The 13,115-nt window shown below is 54.6% G+C and overlaps 1 protein-coding gene across 1 annotated transcript; it reads left to right on the top strand.

Annotated features, from left to right (window-relative positions):
• Nucleotides 1-4,837: 4,837 nt before the first annotated feature.
• SIX2 (SIX homeobox 2) lies at nt 4,838-9,228 on the top strand. Its single transcript, XM_071427636.1, has 2 exons — nt 4,838-5,493; nt 8,041-9,228. The coding sequence occupies exons 1-2, from the start codon at nt 4,934-4,936 to the stop codon at nt 8,342-8,344; spliced, it is 864 nt and encodes a 287-aa protein (XP_071283737.1). The 5' UTR covers nt 4,838-4,933; the 3' UTR covers nt 8,345-9,228.
• Nucleotides 9,229-13,115: the final 3,887 nt, after the last annotated feature.

The raw sequence follows: 13,115 nt of genomic DNA, 5'->3' as shown, positions 1-13,115 counted from the left end.
CCCCTGGGCTCCCAGCAGAGCCCCCCAGCCCCCCGCACCCAGCTCCGCGCCCCGCACCCACCAGCGCTCTCTTCCAAGCGGAGTTTGTTAGCATAATCGAGTTACCCGCTACATATCTGAAATCCTTGACCCGTCCCCTTGAGGAACGGTGCATTGCGCGCAGCAAAAGCTTTGAATTATTCCTTTCTCCCCAAATCAGGGAACAACAAGCAACTTTTGTTTGTCTCAATTTAGTTGTGTGCAGTGATCCTCTGCCGGGCTTTCTTTTTTCAGTCGAGACAGGAGCTTAGTGCCATCTCTGATGGGATAGATTCGGGTTTTAAACAAAACTGAAAAATAAATAAAACCGTGAATAAATAACGTGAGGGCGGGGGGACCAACCCACGGATCCGGGTTGCAAAATTGCCTCCGGGAATCCCGGGTGAGCTTTGGCCGCCTGAAGAAGCCCTAGTCCCGCCACGGAAAAACTTGTGAGACCGGGGAAACTGAGCTGAGCCCCAGGGTTGGATGGTATGGGGAAGGTAGGCCCAGTATCGCGGCAAAGGTCGCTATGATGCCTTTTAAAAAATAAATAAATAAAAGAAAAATCTAGTCGGAGTAGCAGCTTCATTGCGGCAGACTTTCGGTCTCAGTAAACCCTACAGGTTCTAAGGGGAAAGCACATTGCAGTTCCGCCAAAAGGAGAGAAAAAAATTTAAAAAAATCTTAAAATAAAGGAAGGAAAGAAAGAAATAAACGAAAACTTGGAGTAGTCTGTCATTTTGGTTCTTCTCCCTATAGCTCTCGCCACGGTAATGGACATATACGGGAAAATGTGTTTCTTTCTGGCATGTGGAAGTTGTGGGGTTTATCATTTTTTGCTACCCGTGCCGACAAAAGCGCCCTTGGAGGCGGCCCTGTCTCCCTGCCGAGCCCTCGGCTGGCTGGCAGGAGCGGACGTGTCCACAGCCCTGTGACAGTGGGTGACAGGTTGTCCCGAGCCCAACTCGGTGCAAAGGATGAGGGGCTCCGCAAAAGCAGCTGTCGAAGAGGCGGGGGAAAGGCGTCGGGCAGCTTGGGTGAATCGGCTCCTGTGTTTAACAGGAACGATGCGGGCCTGCAGCCTCCCATACAGGCTCTTGTCTACAAAGGGATGGCGAAGGCAGAGCCGAAAAGGCGATTTTCAGATAACTGCAGCTCCACTTTGGCACCCACTTGGGGGCACGGAGCAGTTCCACGCAAGGAAAGGCTCCTCGGAAGAAAGCCCCCGTTCCTCAGCCAGACTGTCACAGCTAATGAAAGGAGCGTCGCAATAAAAACCACCTATTTATTTCACTCACGTTTCCCAAAGATTGTGTTGACACTGGTGGCCTCGCACGCTGCTGCGCCGAGGGATGAGGCGCTCGCCGAGCGGGCCCTCGGCAAAGCGACAGCCGGGCCCGGGCAGGGTGAAACCCCGGCCTTGGCCGCCCGGCGGCAGCGGAGCCGGGCGAAAGTTTGGGTCGGCTCAGCTAAAACTTTCCACGACAGCCAAACGGGAGACAGTTGGCAGTAGCCAGGCGAAACCATCCCGTCGGTCCAGGGGCAAATGTGAGCAGGCGATTCGCTCCTCCTGCTCTGAAATATATTGTCAGGGAACGAGAGCCTTCGCAAATGCCGAAAAAAGCTCCTCTCCCGGTCGCCTATTTCGCTCGCAAGGCGCTACCATGCGATTCGCCCCGCGCCGCGGCTGTGCAGCCAGTATCTGCTCTGACGTCTAGCACGTAGGAAAATTTTTCTCTTTCCCTAAAGATAAAAGCAGTTATGTAGAATTTGGATCCAGATGTCACTAATTTACGATTGCTCTAGGACGCAAGCTGATACAGGGTGCCCGGGAAGGGGGTAGCCCTGCCTCTGCCCAGCTCTCCGGGAAGTGAACTTAAGTTACATGCAAGCTGCAGTCCGGCTAAGGCAGCCTAAAGTGAAAGCGCCTACGGAGGAGCTGGAGTGTAAACACTGTACTCACATTTTAGGGTGCTAAGAAGACACGTTTTCAGGTCTAAATCTATGCAACAGGTTTTCACATTTCCTTTCCAGCTAGGGCTAAGAGCTGCTCCCGTTCAGATTTAACCGCTGTGGTTGTGAGATAGAAAGAGAGGAAGAGGAGTCAGGTATATCCCTAATAAACGTGGGGCGACCGAGCGTGGTAGCATGGAGGCGGGAGACACAGCTCAGACCTCGCTTGCATTTTTCATTATTTCCACGGTCCCCGTTGCGGGAGGGAGCGGAAGGCACACGGTGTGTGCGCGCAGAGGTCGGGGACGGGAGAGGCGATTTGTGGTTTTGTTGCCTTTTCTGCTCAGAGCAAGCTCTGAAGTGGCGCGGTTGTGCCGTCCCGCCACTGTTGGCTACAGCTGCGGCTATGAACTATCCAGCCGCATAGGTTGGCTAGGAAGCGCTGGGATCGGGATGCTTTCGTTTACAAACAAGCGCAGTTTGAATCCTGCAGAGACCGACCGGAATCGAGGCACTAAGCGATTGAGAGCTCATTTTGTAAAAGAACGGAGGGAGCATCATGCGAGGGGACTTTACCGACCCGTCACCAGCATGCCCGATTTTGTTTTAAACGAATTTGAGCTGTTCTTTTCTCCACCTGAAAAAGAAGCCTCTATTTTCCGTCCCCGGAGGATCCAGGGCGGGAACCGCCCGCTTGCCACTGCTTCCCTATGGCAGCCCTCGTGAAAAGGCCGGACGGACAGGTAGGAGGACAACGCAGCTTCCACAGCGGAGTGCACTCGTGAAAGTACGGGCGTACGCCGCGGATATACACAGGCGTTCGGACATGCTGGGAGCTGGACACGGTTGATCCGCTGCCCCCCTACTCCGCCCTCTTCCTCCTCCTCCTCCTGCCTCCCTCCCCCGCCGCATTTCCCCCGGCCGCAGCCCTGGCGCGGCTCCTCGCCGGGAGCCGCCGCCGCCGGGAGCCGCCGGGCTGCGCGCCGCCGCCCCGGCCTCGCCTTCCCCCGGGACGGCCGCTGCGCCCGCCCGGGCCGGCACCGAGGCTCGCTCCGTCGGCCGCGGAGGCTCAGGCTGCGAGGCGGGGAGCCGCAGCCCGGTCTCTTGTGGCTTCGCTAAATTCCTGACGCGCCGTGGCGGCTAAAAAGGTACCGTGGCAGGAACCCACAGTTGCAGAAACCTCTCCTGTCAGGACTGCAAATACCGTAGAAGGAGCTTGTGGGATTAATTATTATTTCTCAGCAAAAGGGGAACATAACAGGCCATGGAAACTACCCCGAGTTTGTGGCCGGGAGGCTCCTCCCGAGTGCCCTCACCTGGGCGATCCCCGGCGCCAGCCTCCGCCCCGGCGGTCCCACTTGGCCGCCACCCCGTGCGCCGCTCCCGAGGAGGCACCGCGGCTCCCTTCACCCGCTCGTCGCACCCTCTCCCTCGACCTTGCAGCCTGCACCACCTCTCTCCCTCGCCTTTCACTATGTGTAGACCGACAAGGGACGGGAAATGATGCGGGTCCGTGCCCCGCAGAGTCGGTAAACGCGGTGTGCAAAGGGCACGCGTGGGTGATAAGGGTCCGTTTAATCGAGCGAAGTGTTTCTGACTTTTACACTTTTACACGTGTTCCTCTCCTGGATGAAACACCCCGACACGCTCTGGAAATCGGGTATAAGTAAATGTCCGACGTCCAGTGATCACAAACGCCAGCGCCCTTCCCACCAGAGCGCGGTGGGGCACGGCCGGCGATCCATGGAGAGGCAAAGCCTCTCCGGCCCCGTATCATCGTGCCTTCTTCTCGCTCCCGGGCAGGTACGAGAAGCGTGTAATGGGATCCCAGGTCACGAACAGGGTCTCCATTGTACATAAGAGGCCCCTTCCTTATAAAACTCTCCAACAGTGGTTACTGGGCGCTGGGGAGAGGGGCTATGAGGGAACGCTTTTAGAAAGAAATTTTCCTGCAAGGGCAGGAGACGGGCTTTTCCCCCCACCGCAGCCGCGGCTGCCGGGGACAGCAGAGCCCGCTGTCCGTCCGGAGCGGCGGGGACGGGACGGGGCTGCGGGATCCAGACGGGACGGCGGGGCCCGGCCGAGACAGCGGCTCCGTCCCGCCGCGCCGCAGTGCCCTGCGGCGAGGAGCAGGGGCCCGGGCTCCGCGCTCCCCCTCTCCCCCGACGGGCGCCTGCAGCGTCAATCACGACGGAAATTTCTCCCTCGCTAGCTAATATCTCAGCTCTCAGGGCCGCCTCTGAGTGGATCTGAGCAATCTGTCAACCCAGCCGGGGAGCCACCTCAAAACAGATCGGGTTACCCCTGATTGACAGCGTCACCATGGCAAATAATTTGACTAAAACTATTGTCTTCTCCTGGCAGTCCCCGGGTCAGATAACCGGACCAATCACAGCGCGGATAATCACTTTTCATGCCAGCTTAGAATAATATTATTAAAAAAAAAAAAAAAAAAAAAAGGGAGAGAGAGAAAGAAAGGGGGGAAAACTCCGAGAGGGAGAGAGGAGCGAGTGAGCAGGGCTTTACCACTATATTATGTGGGATCTGACGGTGGGGGGTGGGGGGGAAGCAGGGAGATCCCAAACCGGCGGCCGAGGGGGGTGGGGGTGTGAGAGCCGCGGCCGCTGCGAGCGCTGCAGATAGGAGACAAAAGAGGCACGAAGTTACTCTCGCAACTTGGACTTACAAAAAGGAGGCGGCGGCCGGGCGGAAAAGCCGCCCGCGCTCGGGCTCTCGAGACTTTTTTCGTCGCTCTTCGCATTTTTTCCCCGGCTCCCGCGACCGCCCCGGGGCCGGGCGCCGCCGATGGCCGCGGCCCCCCGCGCCCGGCCGTGACGCCCGAGCGGGCCCCGCCGGGCGCCGCCGCCCCGGGGCCGGCCCCGCATGCCGGGCGCTGCCCGCCGCCCCGCGCCGCTCCCCTCTATGCGGCCGTAGGGCGCGCGGCGCGGCAGGGCTCACCATGTCGATGCTCCCGACTTTTGGCTTCACCCAAGAGCAAGTGGCCTGCGTCTGCGAGGTGCTCCAGCAAGGCGGCAACATCGAGCGGCTGGGGCGGTTCCTCTGGTCCCTCCCTGCCTGCGAGCACCTCCACAAGAACGAGAGCGTCCTGAAGGCCAAGGCGGTGGTGGCCTTCCACCGGGGCAACTTCCGCGAGCTCTACAAGATCCTGGAGAGCCACCAGTTCTCGGCGCACAACCACCCCAAGCTGCAGCAGCTCTGGCTCAAGGCGCACTACATCGAGGCGGAGAAGCTGCGGGGGCGACCCCTAGGGGCGGTGGGCAAGTACCGGGTGCGCCGCAAGTTCCCGCTGCCCCGCTCCATCTGGGACGGCGAGGAGACCAGCTACTGCTTCAAGGAGAAGAGCCGCAGCGTCCTCCGAGAGTGGTACGCGCACAACCCCTACCCGTCCCCCCGCGAGAAGCGGGAGCTGGCCGAGGCCACCGGCCTCACCACCACCCAGGTCAGCAACTGGTTCAAGAACCGCCGGCAGCGGGACCGCGCCGCCGAGGCCAAGGAAAGGTACGGCTTCCCACGGCTTCCCCCGGCGCCCGCGGCTCCCCGACCCCGGTGCTCACCCCGGGTCTCTCTATCTGCCCCGGCCCCGGCCCCGGCTGCGGAAGGCCCGCCGGGAGGGGACGGGGGCTCTCCGCCTCGGGGGCGCCCAGAGAACCAGAGGCCAGCGAGCTGGGGGCTCGGTGAAGGCGTCTGTGCGCCAAAAGTAGCCCCGGGAGAGGCGGCCGAGACCCGTTCCCCGCCGACTCCCCGCTCCCCGCACAGCCGGCGCGGCGGCCCCGGGGCAGCCCCGGCTGCCAGGGACGCTTCACACGGCCTCCGGCGAGTCCCGGTTAAGCAGCGCTGCCGCCTCCTCTCCGCCGCAGCCCGGCGAGGAGCCCGGCCAGGAGCCGCGGCAGGAGGTGCCCGTGAGGGTCCGCGGCCCGTCGGGAGAGGCCGAGGGCTCCGCGCCCCGCACAGCTCGGAGCGTGTCCGTGAGGGTACTCCGGGGCAGAAAGGGGCAGCCGGGGGGCAGCCGGCAACGCGTGGGTCTGAGTGTTGGTCTGAGCAAATACATCCTCTGTCCTGGGCTCCTGGAGACCTGGGCAAGGTCTGTCTGAGGGGAGCGACTTCCTGCCTCGCTCATGACCTTGCAGTTCTTATTCGCTGCCCAGCAAGGTGTTCATGAACGCACGTCAATAGGTGTGTGTCCGTAGGCCGAATATGATTCTGCAGCTGTGTTTTTCACGTTAAATGGAGTGAAGGGACCATTAATCGCCGGGAAGAGGTTAATGCCTACATCCCTGGCTATTCGGGGCGATTTTTCCGTCAGCAGTTCCCTGTGCCTTAGGAAGACGGGTCGAAGAAGCAAAAAGGGCTCTCTTTCTGCGTTCACTAGCTCACTGAACTGCCCGGTCCTTACAGGCAATCGTATGATTCTATGATCTGCGGGTTAATCAGCGGATCAGAATCCTATAGATCCGTGCCTCCGAGGAGAATTCTTTCTATCTTTGGTTTCTGCCAACCGTGTTTTGGAAACGGGCAGCGCCGCGGCCGCCCTGCTGTGCAGCCCGGCAGATTCGGGCACAGATTTGCTCTATTCATTTCCCGAAACTGTGCTAGCGCTTTAGTTTTCCTTCAAATCCTCACAAGTGTTGGTTTTACGAGATGTTAGAGATCCTTTTTATTGCTGATAGCAGGGACTCACCTTCAAATATCCAAAGGAAATGAAGGTTACACTTATTCCATTCCTTTTTCTTTTTTTTTTTTTTTCCCGAGGAATCAAATTTTAAAGGTCTCCAGAGACAAATAATATTTTTGACATTGAAAAATACACTCAACCTAATATTACACTCCAGGCGTTGGAAAACAGACCGTTCATGGGATTGCCATCCACTCAAGGAAACCTGTTCAAACAGAGCTTTCTTGTCTATTTTTATTTTTTTGGCACTAAGTGTCTCCAGCCACATCATGCAGCCCTTAGTGAGGAAAACCCGTCCGTGCTATAGCTTAACTTCTCTCGACCAAATCCTGCAGGATAGGGCCTCTCTGCCAGAGAGCGTGTTACAAAACTTCCGCAGAAGCTTTTAAAAAGGCTTGCACTGCCGTCAGTAGTTCAGGCAGAACGGTGTCTAAAGTATTTCTACGAGGGCTATGTAGGCCGAGGAAGCCTTGCCTAGACGGCAGCCCCCACCTCTTCTTACCACTCACATTACCGAAAAAACCCCTCATATATAGATATATAAATATATAGATATATCTGCAAGGGCTTGGCCCGCCTCCAGCGATTTCTTGGTATTCACCCGGTGATGAATTTCGAAACTAAGTCCTGCCTTTCCGAGCCTTAGTCGGCAGCGCACCGGTGGTGCGGGCTGCCCCCGCCGCGGAGCCGTGCGAGGGCCGTCCCGGCTGCGCCCACGCCGCTCCGGGACGGGACGGAGGAGCAGCGGCGGGCGTGCCGAGCATTTCCCGAGAGGAAAGCAGCGGGTTAACTCTGTTCGCTTTCCTTATCGTCCATATTGGGCTATGTTCTGAGCTTGAAGCTCAGGGCGAGGGGGAAAAGAAACCATGTCCAGTTACTTAAGCAAAAGACTTTCCCTCCTGATGTGAGCCCGGGGCTGCACGGAGCCATCCTGCCTGCAGCTCTCCAGGCTTTGGCCTCCTCAGGAGAAGTCATGGCTGAACATCTCTTCAGCTCCTAGGGCAGTTTTAAAGTTAAAAAGTTTTGGGGTTTTTTTTATTTGTTTGTTTTTTAAATAAAGTCTTCCTCCCTTCCCTTCCGCCCCCCTCCTCACGCTGTGCAAACTCTTTGAATGCAGAAAATTACGGTTTGGCAAAGTGACACTTTCCGCTGGGCTGGTGGGAGACTGTTTACAAGCTCAGCGGACCTTAGACCTAAGTGCCAGATGAAGAGGCCTCGGAGGTTGGCAGAGTTTTTAAACCTACAGTTTTTGCACTGCTCCCCTCCGCTCGCTGCTCCCCGGAGCCCGCTCCCCGCCGCCCCCGCTCCCGCGGTGCGCACCCCGGAGCGACGGCCACATGGTGATTTCCCTCCCTCTTTTGTGTTTCCTATAGGGAAAACAACGAGAATTCCAACTCCAACAGCCACAACCCGCTCTCGGCGTCAATGAACGGGAATAAGACAGTTTTGGGGAGCTCAGAGGACGAGAAGACGCCGTCAGGGACCCCGGATCACACCTCCTCCAGCCCCGCGCTGCTGCTCAGCTCCAACCCCGGGCTGCAGCCCCTGCACGGCCTGGGCCACCCCCAGGGCCCCAGCGCCATCCCCGTGCCCAGCGCCGACCCCATGCACCACCACAGCTTGCAGGACTCCATTCTCAACCCCATGTCATCTAACTTGGTCGATCTGGGCTCTTAAAACCGTGTACACGCTCACTCCTTCGCGCCAGCCCTCCCTTCCTCAATTTTTCCTATTTTTTTTTCCTTTAATCTTACCAGGGACTTTGAAAGCAATGACAAACACCTTAGTAGAAGTGTTGTGCCCTTTGGCAGCAGGCTGGCTGCAGGTTTGCAAGGTAGTGGACTCCACTGTGGGTAGCTGATATTGTGAAAAGCCTTAAGGGTTGCTTACAGGCGTTTTCAGGCGTGTAAGGACTGTTGGACAGGAGCCGTGATTTTCACGGCAGGCTGTAAGGCTGATCGGTGTAGCAGCTCATTCCAGCCTTAACTTCACAAATCTCTCAGTGTTGTCACTCGATCGGGCCGGTCTGTGTGGGAAGAGGCACATCGTAATATTTTTATTTTTTTGGGGGGGTGGGGAAGAAAGGGGAACGCAAGGCTGCTCTTGCCATGCCTGTTTGAAAGTTACACATCGCTCCCGTTATTCTATTGTAGCTATGTATCCGTGGCAGGTGTACGATGTACAATTTCAACTAAGAATACAAAAGTCGTAGTCAAGATATAGCAGCAACACGCGCTCTAGGCAGACTCTGTAACCTTCTTGTAGCTGATGCTATGCAGAGAGACAGCTTCTTTGGCCTTGTCCATGTGGTGCTTTCGCCATTTGCTGGGTGGGAAAGGAAATGATGGCCCAGCTCCGGCCCGACGGAAGGCAGAGGTAGATTTTCCCTTCGGGGTGAAACGCGGGCTGGAGCGGGCTTTAAAAAGAAAACAGGAATTGCTGCTGAAGTTTAGACCTAAATGACAGTATCAACCGCAAGTCACTCACCTTAGTTTTGTTTATTGTTTATATTATGTGAATACATTCTTTGGAAAATATTTCTGCTTTTATTTTATAATAAAATTTAGAAATCTAGCTCGGCTTATGGCTGCTTCACTCGCCCGCGGGGTGTTTTCGGGCTCAGTCCTGAGCGGAGCAGAGGGGGCGCCCTGGCGGGGACGCTGGCCAGAGCCCCGCCACCCTGCCCGGCTCGGCCCCGGGCACGTCGGGGCCCTTACCGGCCCGGCCGGGGAAGCGCCGAGCGCCACGGGCAGACGAAGTGGCCCTGCGGGAGCGGAGAGCCAAGGGCACGGGGAAGGACGGGCGGTGCGGGCCCTGAGGGAAGCGGAGAGCTCGCCCACCTGCTCCCCGAGGGCACGGCCCCGCAGGCTGCGGGCTGTTCTGCCCCGGTGCCCGCCTGCCCCGGCAAAAAGCCGCCCCCTCTCCCCCCACCTCGTCCCGAGGGCGGGTGGGCAAACCGAGGGTGGCCAGACCCCGCTCCGGGGTCCAGCACGGACACTGGGCTGCAAACGCCTTTCCGGCGCCTGCGGGATGCTGGAAAAGGGATTTCTCTATTCCTCTCCTTTTTCTTTCTTTCTTTTTAATTTCCTTTCCTGTAAGCACGGCGTGGCCAAAGAGACAGGCAAGTTGCTTGCTAGTTTGCCCCATTAAAAAGCTCAGGACTCTTGCAGCTTGCACCCTCGCCGAACGTGTTCTTTGCTAGAAGCCGAGCGTGTTATGTGCTTAAAATGTTCTCAGAACTTGCAAACAGCTTTATAACTTCATTTTTGGTCTTTTTAAATCTTCTTTGGAATGATTTTCTTGTGAAAAATAAACCGAGAAAACGATTTGACTTCAAGCGGCATAGAAAAATGTGTAGATCAGCAAAGATCGTGTCCAGGTTTCAGATGCTGGCTGAAATTTCAATCAGTGGGAGTATTGTGCGGGCAGTGTCCTAATTTGATGTAATCTGGGTCTGGATTAGCGCCTCTGTGCGTTTGCGGGTGTCCGCTAAAAGCACATTTCTCTGAGATCCCGTTAAAAGTCTGTAGAAGGGAATGTATGGATGTCGGCAATGGGGAGGGTCGGTCTCCGAAAAAAGCTCTCCCTCAGTCGCGGCTATAAATCCAGTTTTCTCTTTATGCTGGGGTGCAGCGGGGTGCAATATTTTATGGGAGACAATGTGGTATATTCGGGTTTATGTTTCCCCCGCTCCTGCACTTAGGGGTGATTTTTTCAGCAGCAGAGATGATGCGGTTGATGCCTGTGCTGTAGGAGCATACCAGTGTGGTCTTACGTGCATTAGGGTCTAAACAGAGGATCCTGTTATTTCCGCTGAGGGGCATCTAATAATTTTAGCTATGGACTTTATTTATTTGAAAATAAACACCTTGCAAGTAGAGGAACCAATGCTTTCTAGAGCTATAGAAAATATCTGCTCCCTGTAAAATAATGCACGCAGTGGTGCGATATGGCAAAGAATTAATTAATTGGATAGTTAATTATTTTGTATTTTTGTAGATAGAAATAAGTTTGGGAAGGAAAACAGAATGTCTGGGTTAATAAAACATGGCCTCAAAACCGAAATAAAACCTTAAGGCTTTGCCCGCTGGAGAAAGAAAAAATAAGAAAGAGTAAAGCCAAGATGTGGAATATTTAAAGAGGCAGTATGAAAACAGGATGGGGTTTACGTGATTAATAAAAGGTCATATTGCACAGAGGAGGCAGAATTCGATCGGGGAAAGTAAATGAAGAGCTGACACGGTGAGAAAGGCCCTTTGAGAGAGTGGGATCTGTGAAAACTCATGTACGTTTCAGTGAGGATCACTTATATATGGATGAATTAAGAGACAGCGAGTCGCTGAAGCCACTTAAAGATGGCTAGAAACAGAAATCATGCAGTAAGAAAAAAAATCTGCAGGTCAATCTGTCATTAAGGATGCACACAGCTCAAAGCCCCTATGATGGGACGTGTGTAATGCAACCTGAAACCCCGAACATGTTAAGACTCATTTTATCAGACCGTACTTGCCTTAGTACTGATGTTTGGAAAATTAGCCCAAATCCCTCCAATTTTCCACGCACAAAAAAAGGTCCCGATAGAGGAATATGCCGAAACTGACGTTACTAATCCTTGGTTTTAAACAGATTACTTATGATTCACTAGCATTAGGTTACATAGGACATATCTCGGGGTTGGTTGTTCCTGGGGTACCCGCATGGGTTTTGGGGAATAAATAAAAAGACACTTCGGTTCCAGCAGGTTTTATGCATGAAACTTCCCCTGGCTACTCTCGGACTGAGGCCAGGATGTGGCAGACAAACTGCACGGCAGATGCCCTATAGCTTGGACAATTTGGGAAGAGCCGTACTCTCTGTCTCATATAGGCACACACACATACCTATATGCACATACACACCCCTCTATATGTACGTATGTGTATATGTAATATATATGTATGCAGTGTTTGACCTCGACATATAATCTTACCAAATTACACAATGTATTCAGCATTTGCGGCAAATGTAAATGGAGTCAGTCCTTTAGATAGCAGGGTGCTGAATATTCACGTGTACTAGGGAAGAGGGTTTTGGGGTTTTTTTCCCTGCTGTATTTTATTGTATGAGCGTTCATGGACATGAAACTGTGCTGAAGAGAGCAGGGAGAGAAATAGCTCATTTGAGACAGAAAACAGTTCTGTCTTTCCCGGCAAGGCGCAGCTCATCACTCTGAAGGGGAAATACTGATGGATGCGATGAGAGAGCATCCCGACAGGCTACTGGATATGTGGCACAAATTCCGCCACTTTTCTGGGGACAGGTAGCAAGTTTATAGGACGAAGAGCCTTTCCTATGAATAGGAGACCGTATGCCAGAGCTTGCTGGTTGAACACCTTCCATCTGCAAGCCCTTCCAGGCTCTTGGGGGTAATCAGGACTCCCATCTACAAGGCAGGATGGCTGCATTTTCCTTTGGATAATAGAAGCCATTTTTATTGCCACTCGATGTGATCTACACGGGAGAAGCCGCCTGCTTGGCAAATTTTTGTGAGCTCCCCTGGAGAAAGCTCCTTTGCCTCTTCTCCCCAGACCTGGCGCAGCAGTTTGGGCCTAACCAACATCTCAATGTGTTTGAGGGGGGCTGCTGCAGCCCCGGAACCAAAAGCCTTGGGAGTGCCCCTGCCTGCCCAGCGATGTTTGTGTAAGGCACCGGGGCTCCAGTTACCAGACCCGGAAACAAAATCTCTTGCCTTCTTTAGGAGAAACAAATGCAGCCCAGTATGAGCAAGCAGGCTTTTGCCTTGAACAAACCCTCACTTGAGCATGACAAATAATGTAGGGGGGTGGCGATGAAAACTCTGGGCACTGGCCCTAACTGCAGAGCTCTTCTGCTTAGTGAATCAAAACGCTGAGGCTCAGGCAGCCAAGAAAAATATACTGAAGGGAACTTTCAGTGCTTCAGTACACAAGGAAAAGGTGAGGGTTTTGTCTGAGGGAGAGTAGCTCTGGGATTTGGAAAAAATACATAAACGTCGGATCTGGGCTGCGGGATAACCTTCTTCCTATTTTGCTACGGGGAGCGGTGCTCAAAGCTTCCCTTCCATGCATCGAGGAGGCGCCTCCTTACTCGGGAAGAAGGTCCATCTCCTTACTATTAAAATAAACGGGAGGAGGGGATCATTTATTAACGGCTTTTTTTTTTTTTTTTTTTTTCTTTCCGGGTTTGGGTAAGAACGCTCCGTCTCCAGGTCTGAATATCGGATCCGCCTTTATCCGGAGTCTCGGTGTGCAGCTGGCCGGCAGATCACCTCCAGCCCAAGCCGTGTAGGAAAAAATAATTAGTTTTAGACACCTGCCCCCCAAAACAAACAAACAAACAAACAAACAAAATCAAAACACAAACAAATAAACCCAAGAAGACCCAGTCAGACACACCGAAACAAATTGGAACCTCACCAAAAATCTGGGAC

The sequence above is a fragment of the Agelaius tricolor genome, unplaced genomic scaffold, assembly GCF_023055355.1.
Source record: "Agelaius tricolor isolate 1412-34295 unplaced genomic scaffold, bAgeTri1.0.p SCAF_1, whole genome shotgun sequence".
Classification (NCBI taxonomy): Eukaryota; Metazoa; Chordata; class Aves; order Passeriformes; family Icteridae; genus Agelaius; species Agelaius tricolor.
Note: the sequence above shows the minus strand (reverse complement) of the source record. Positions and strands in the feature narration are given on the sequence as shown.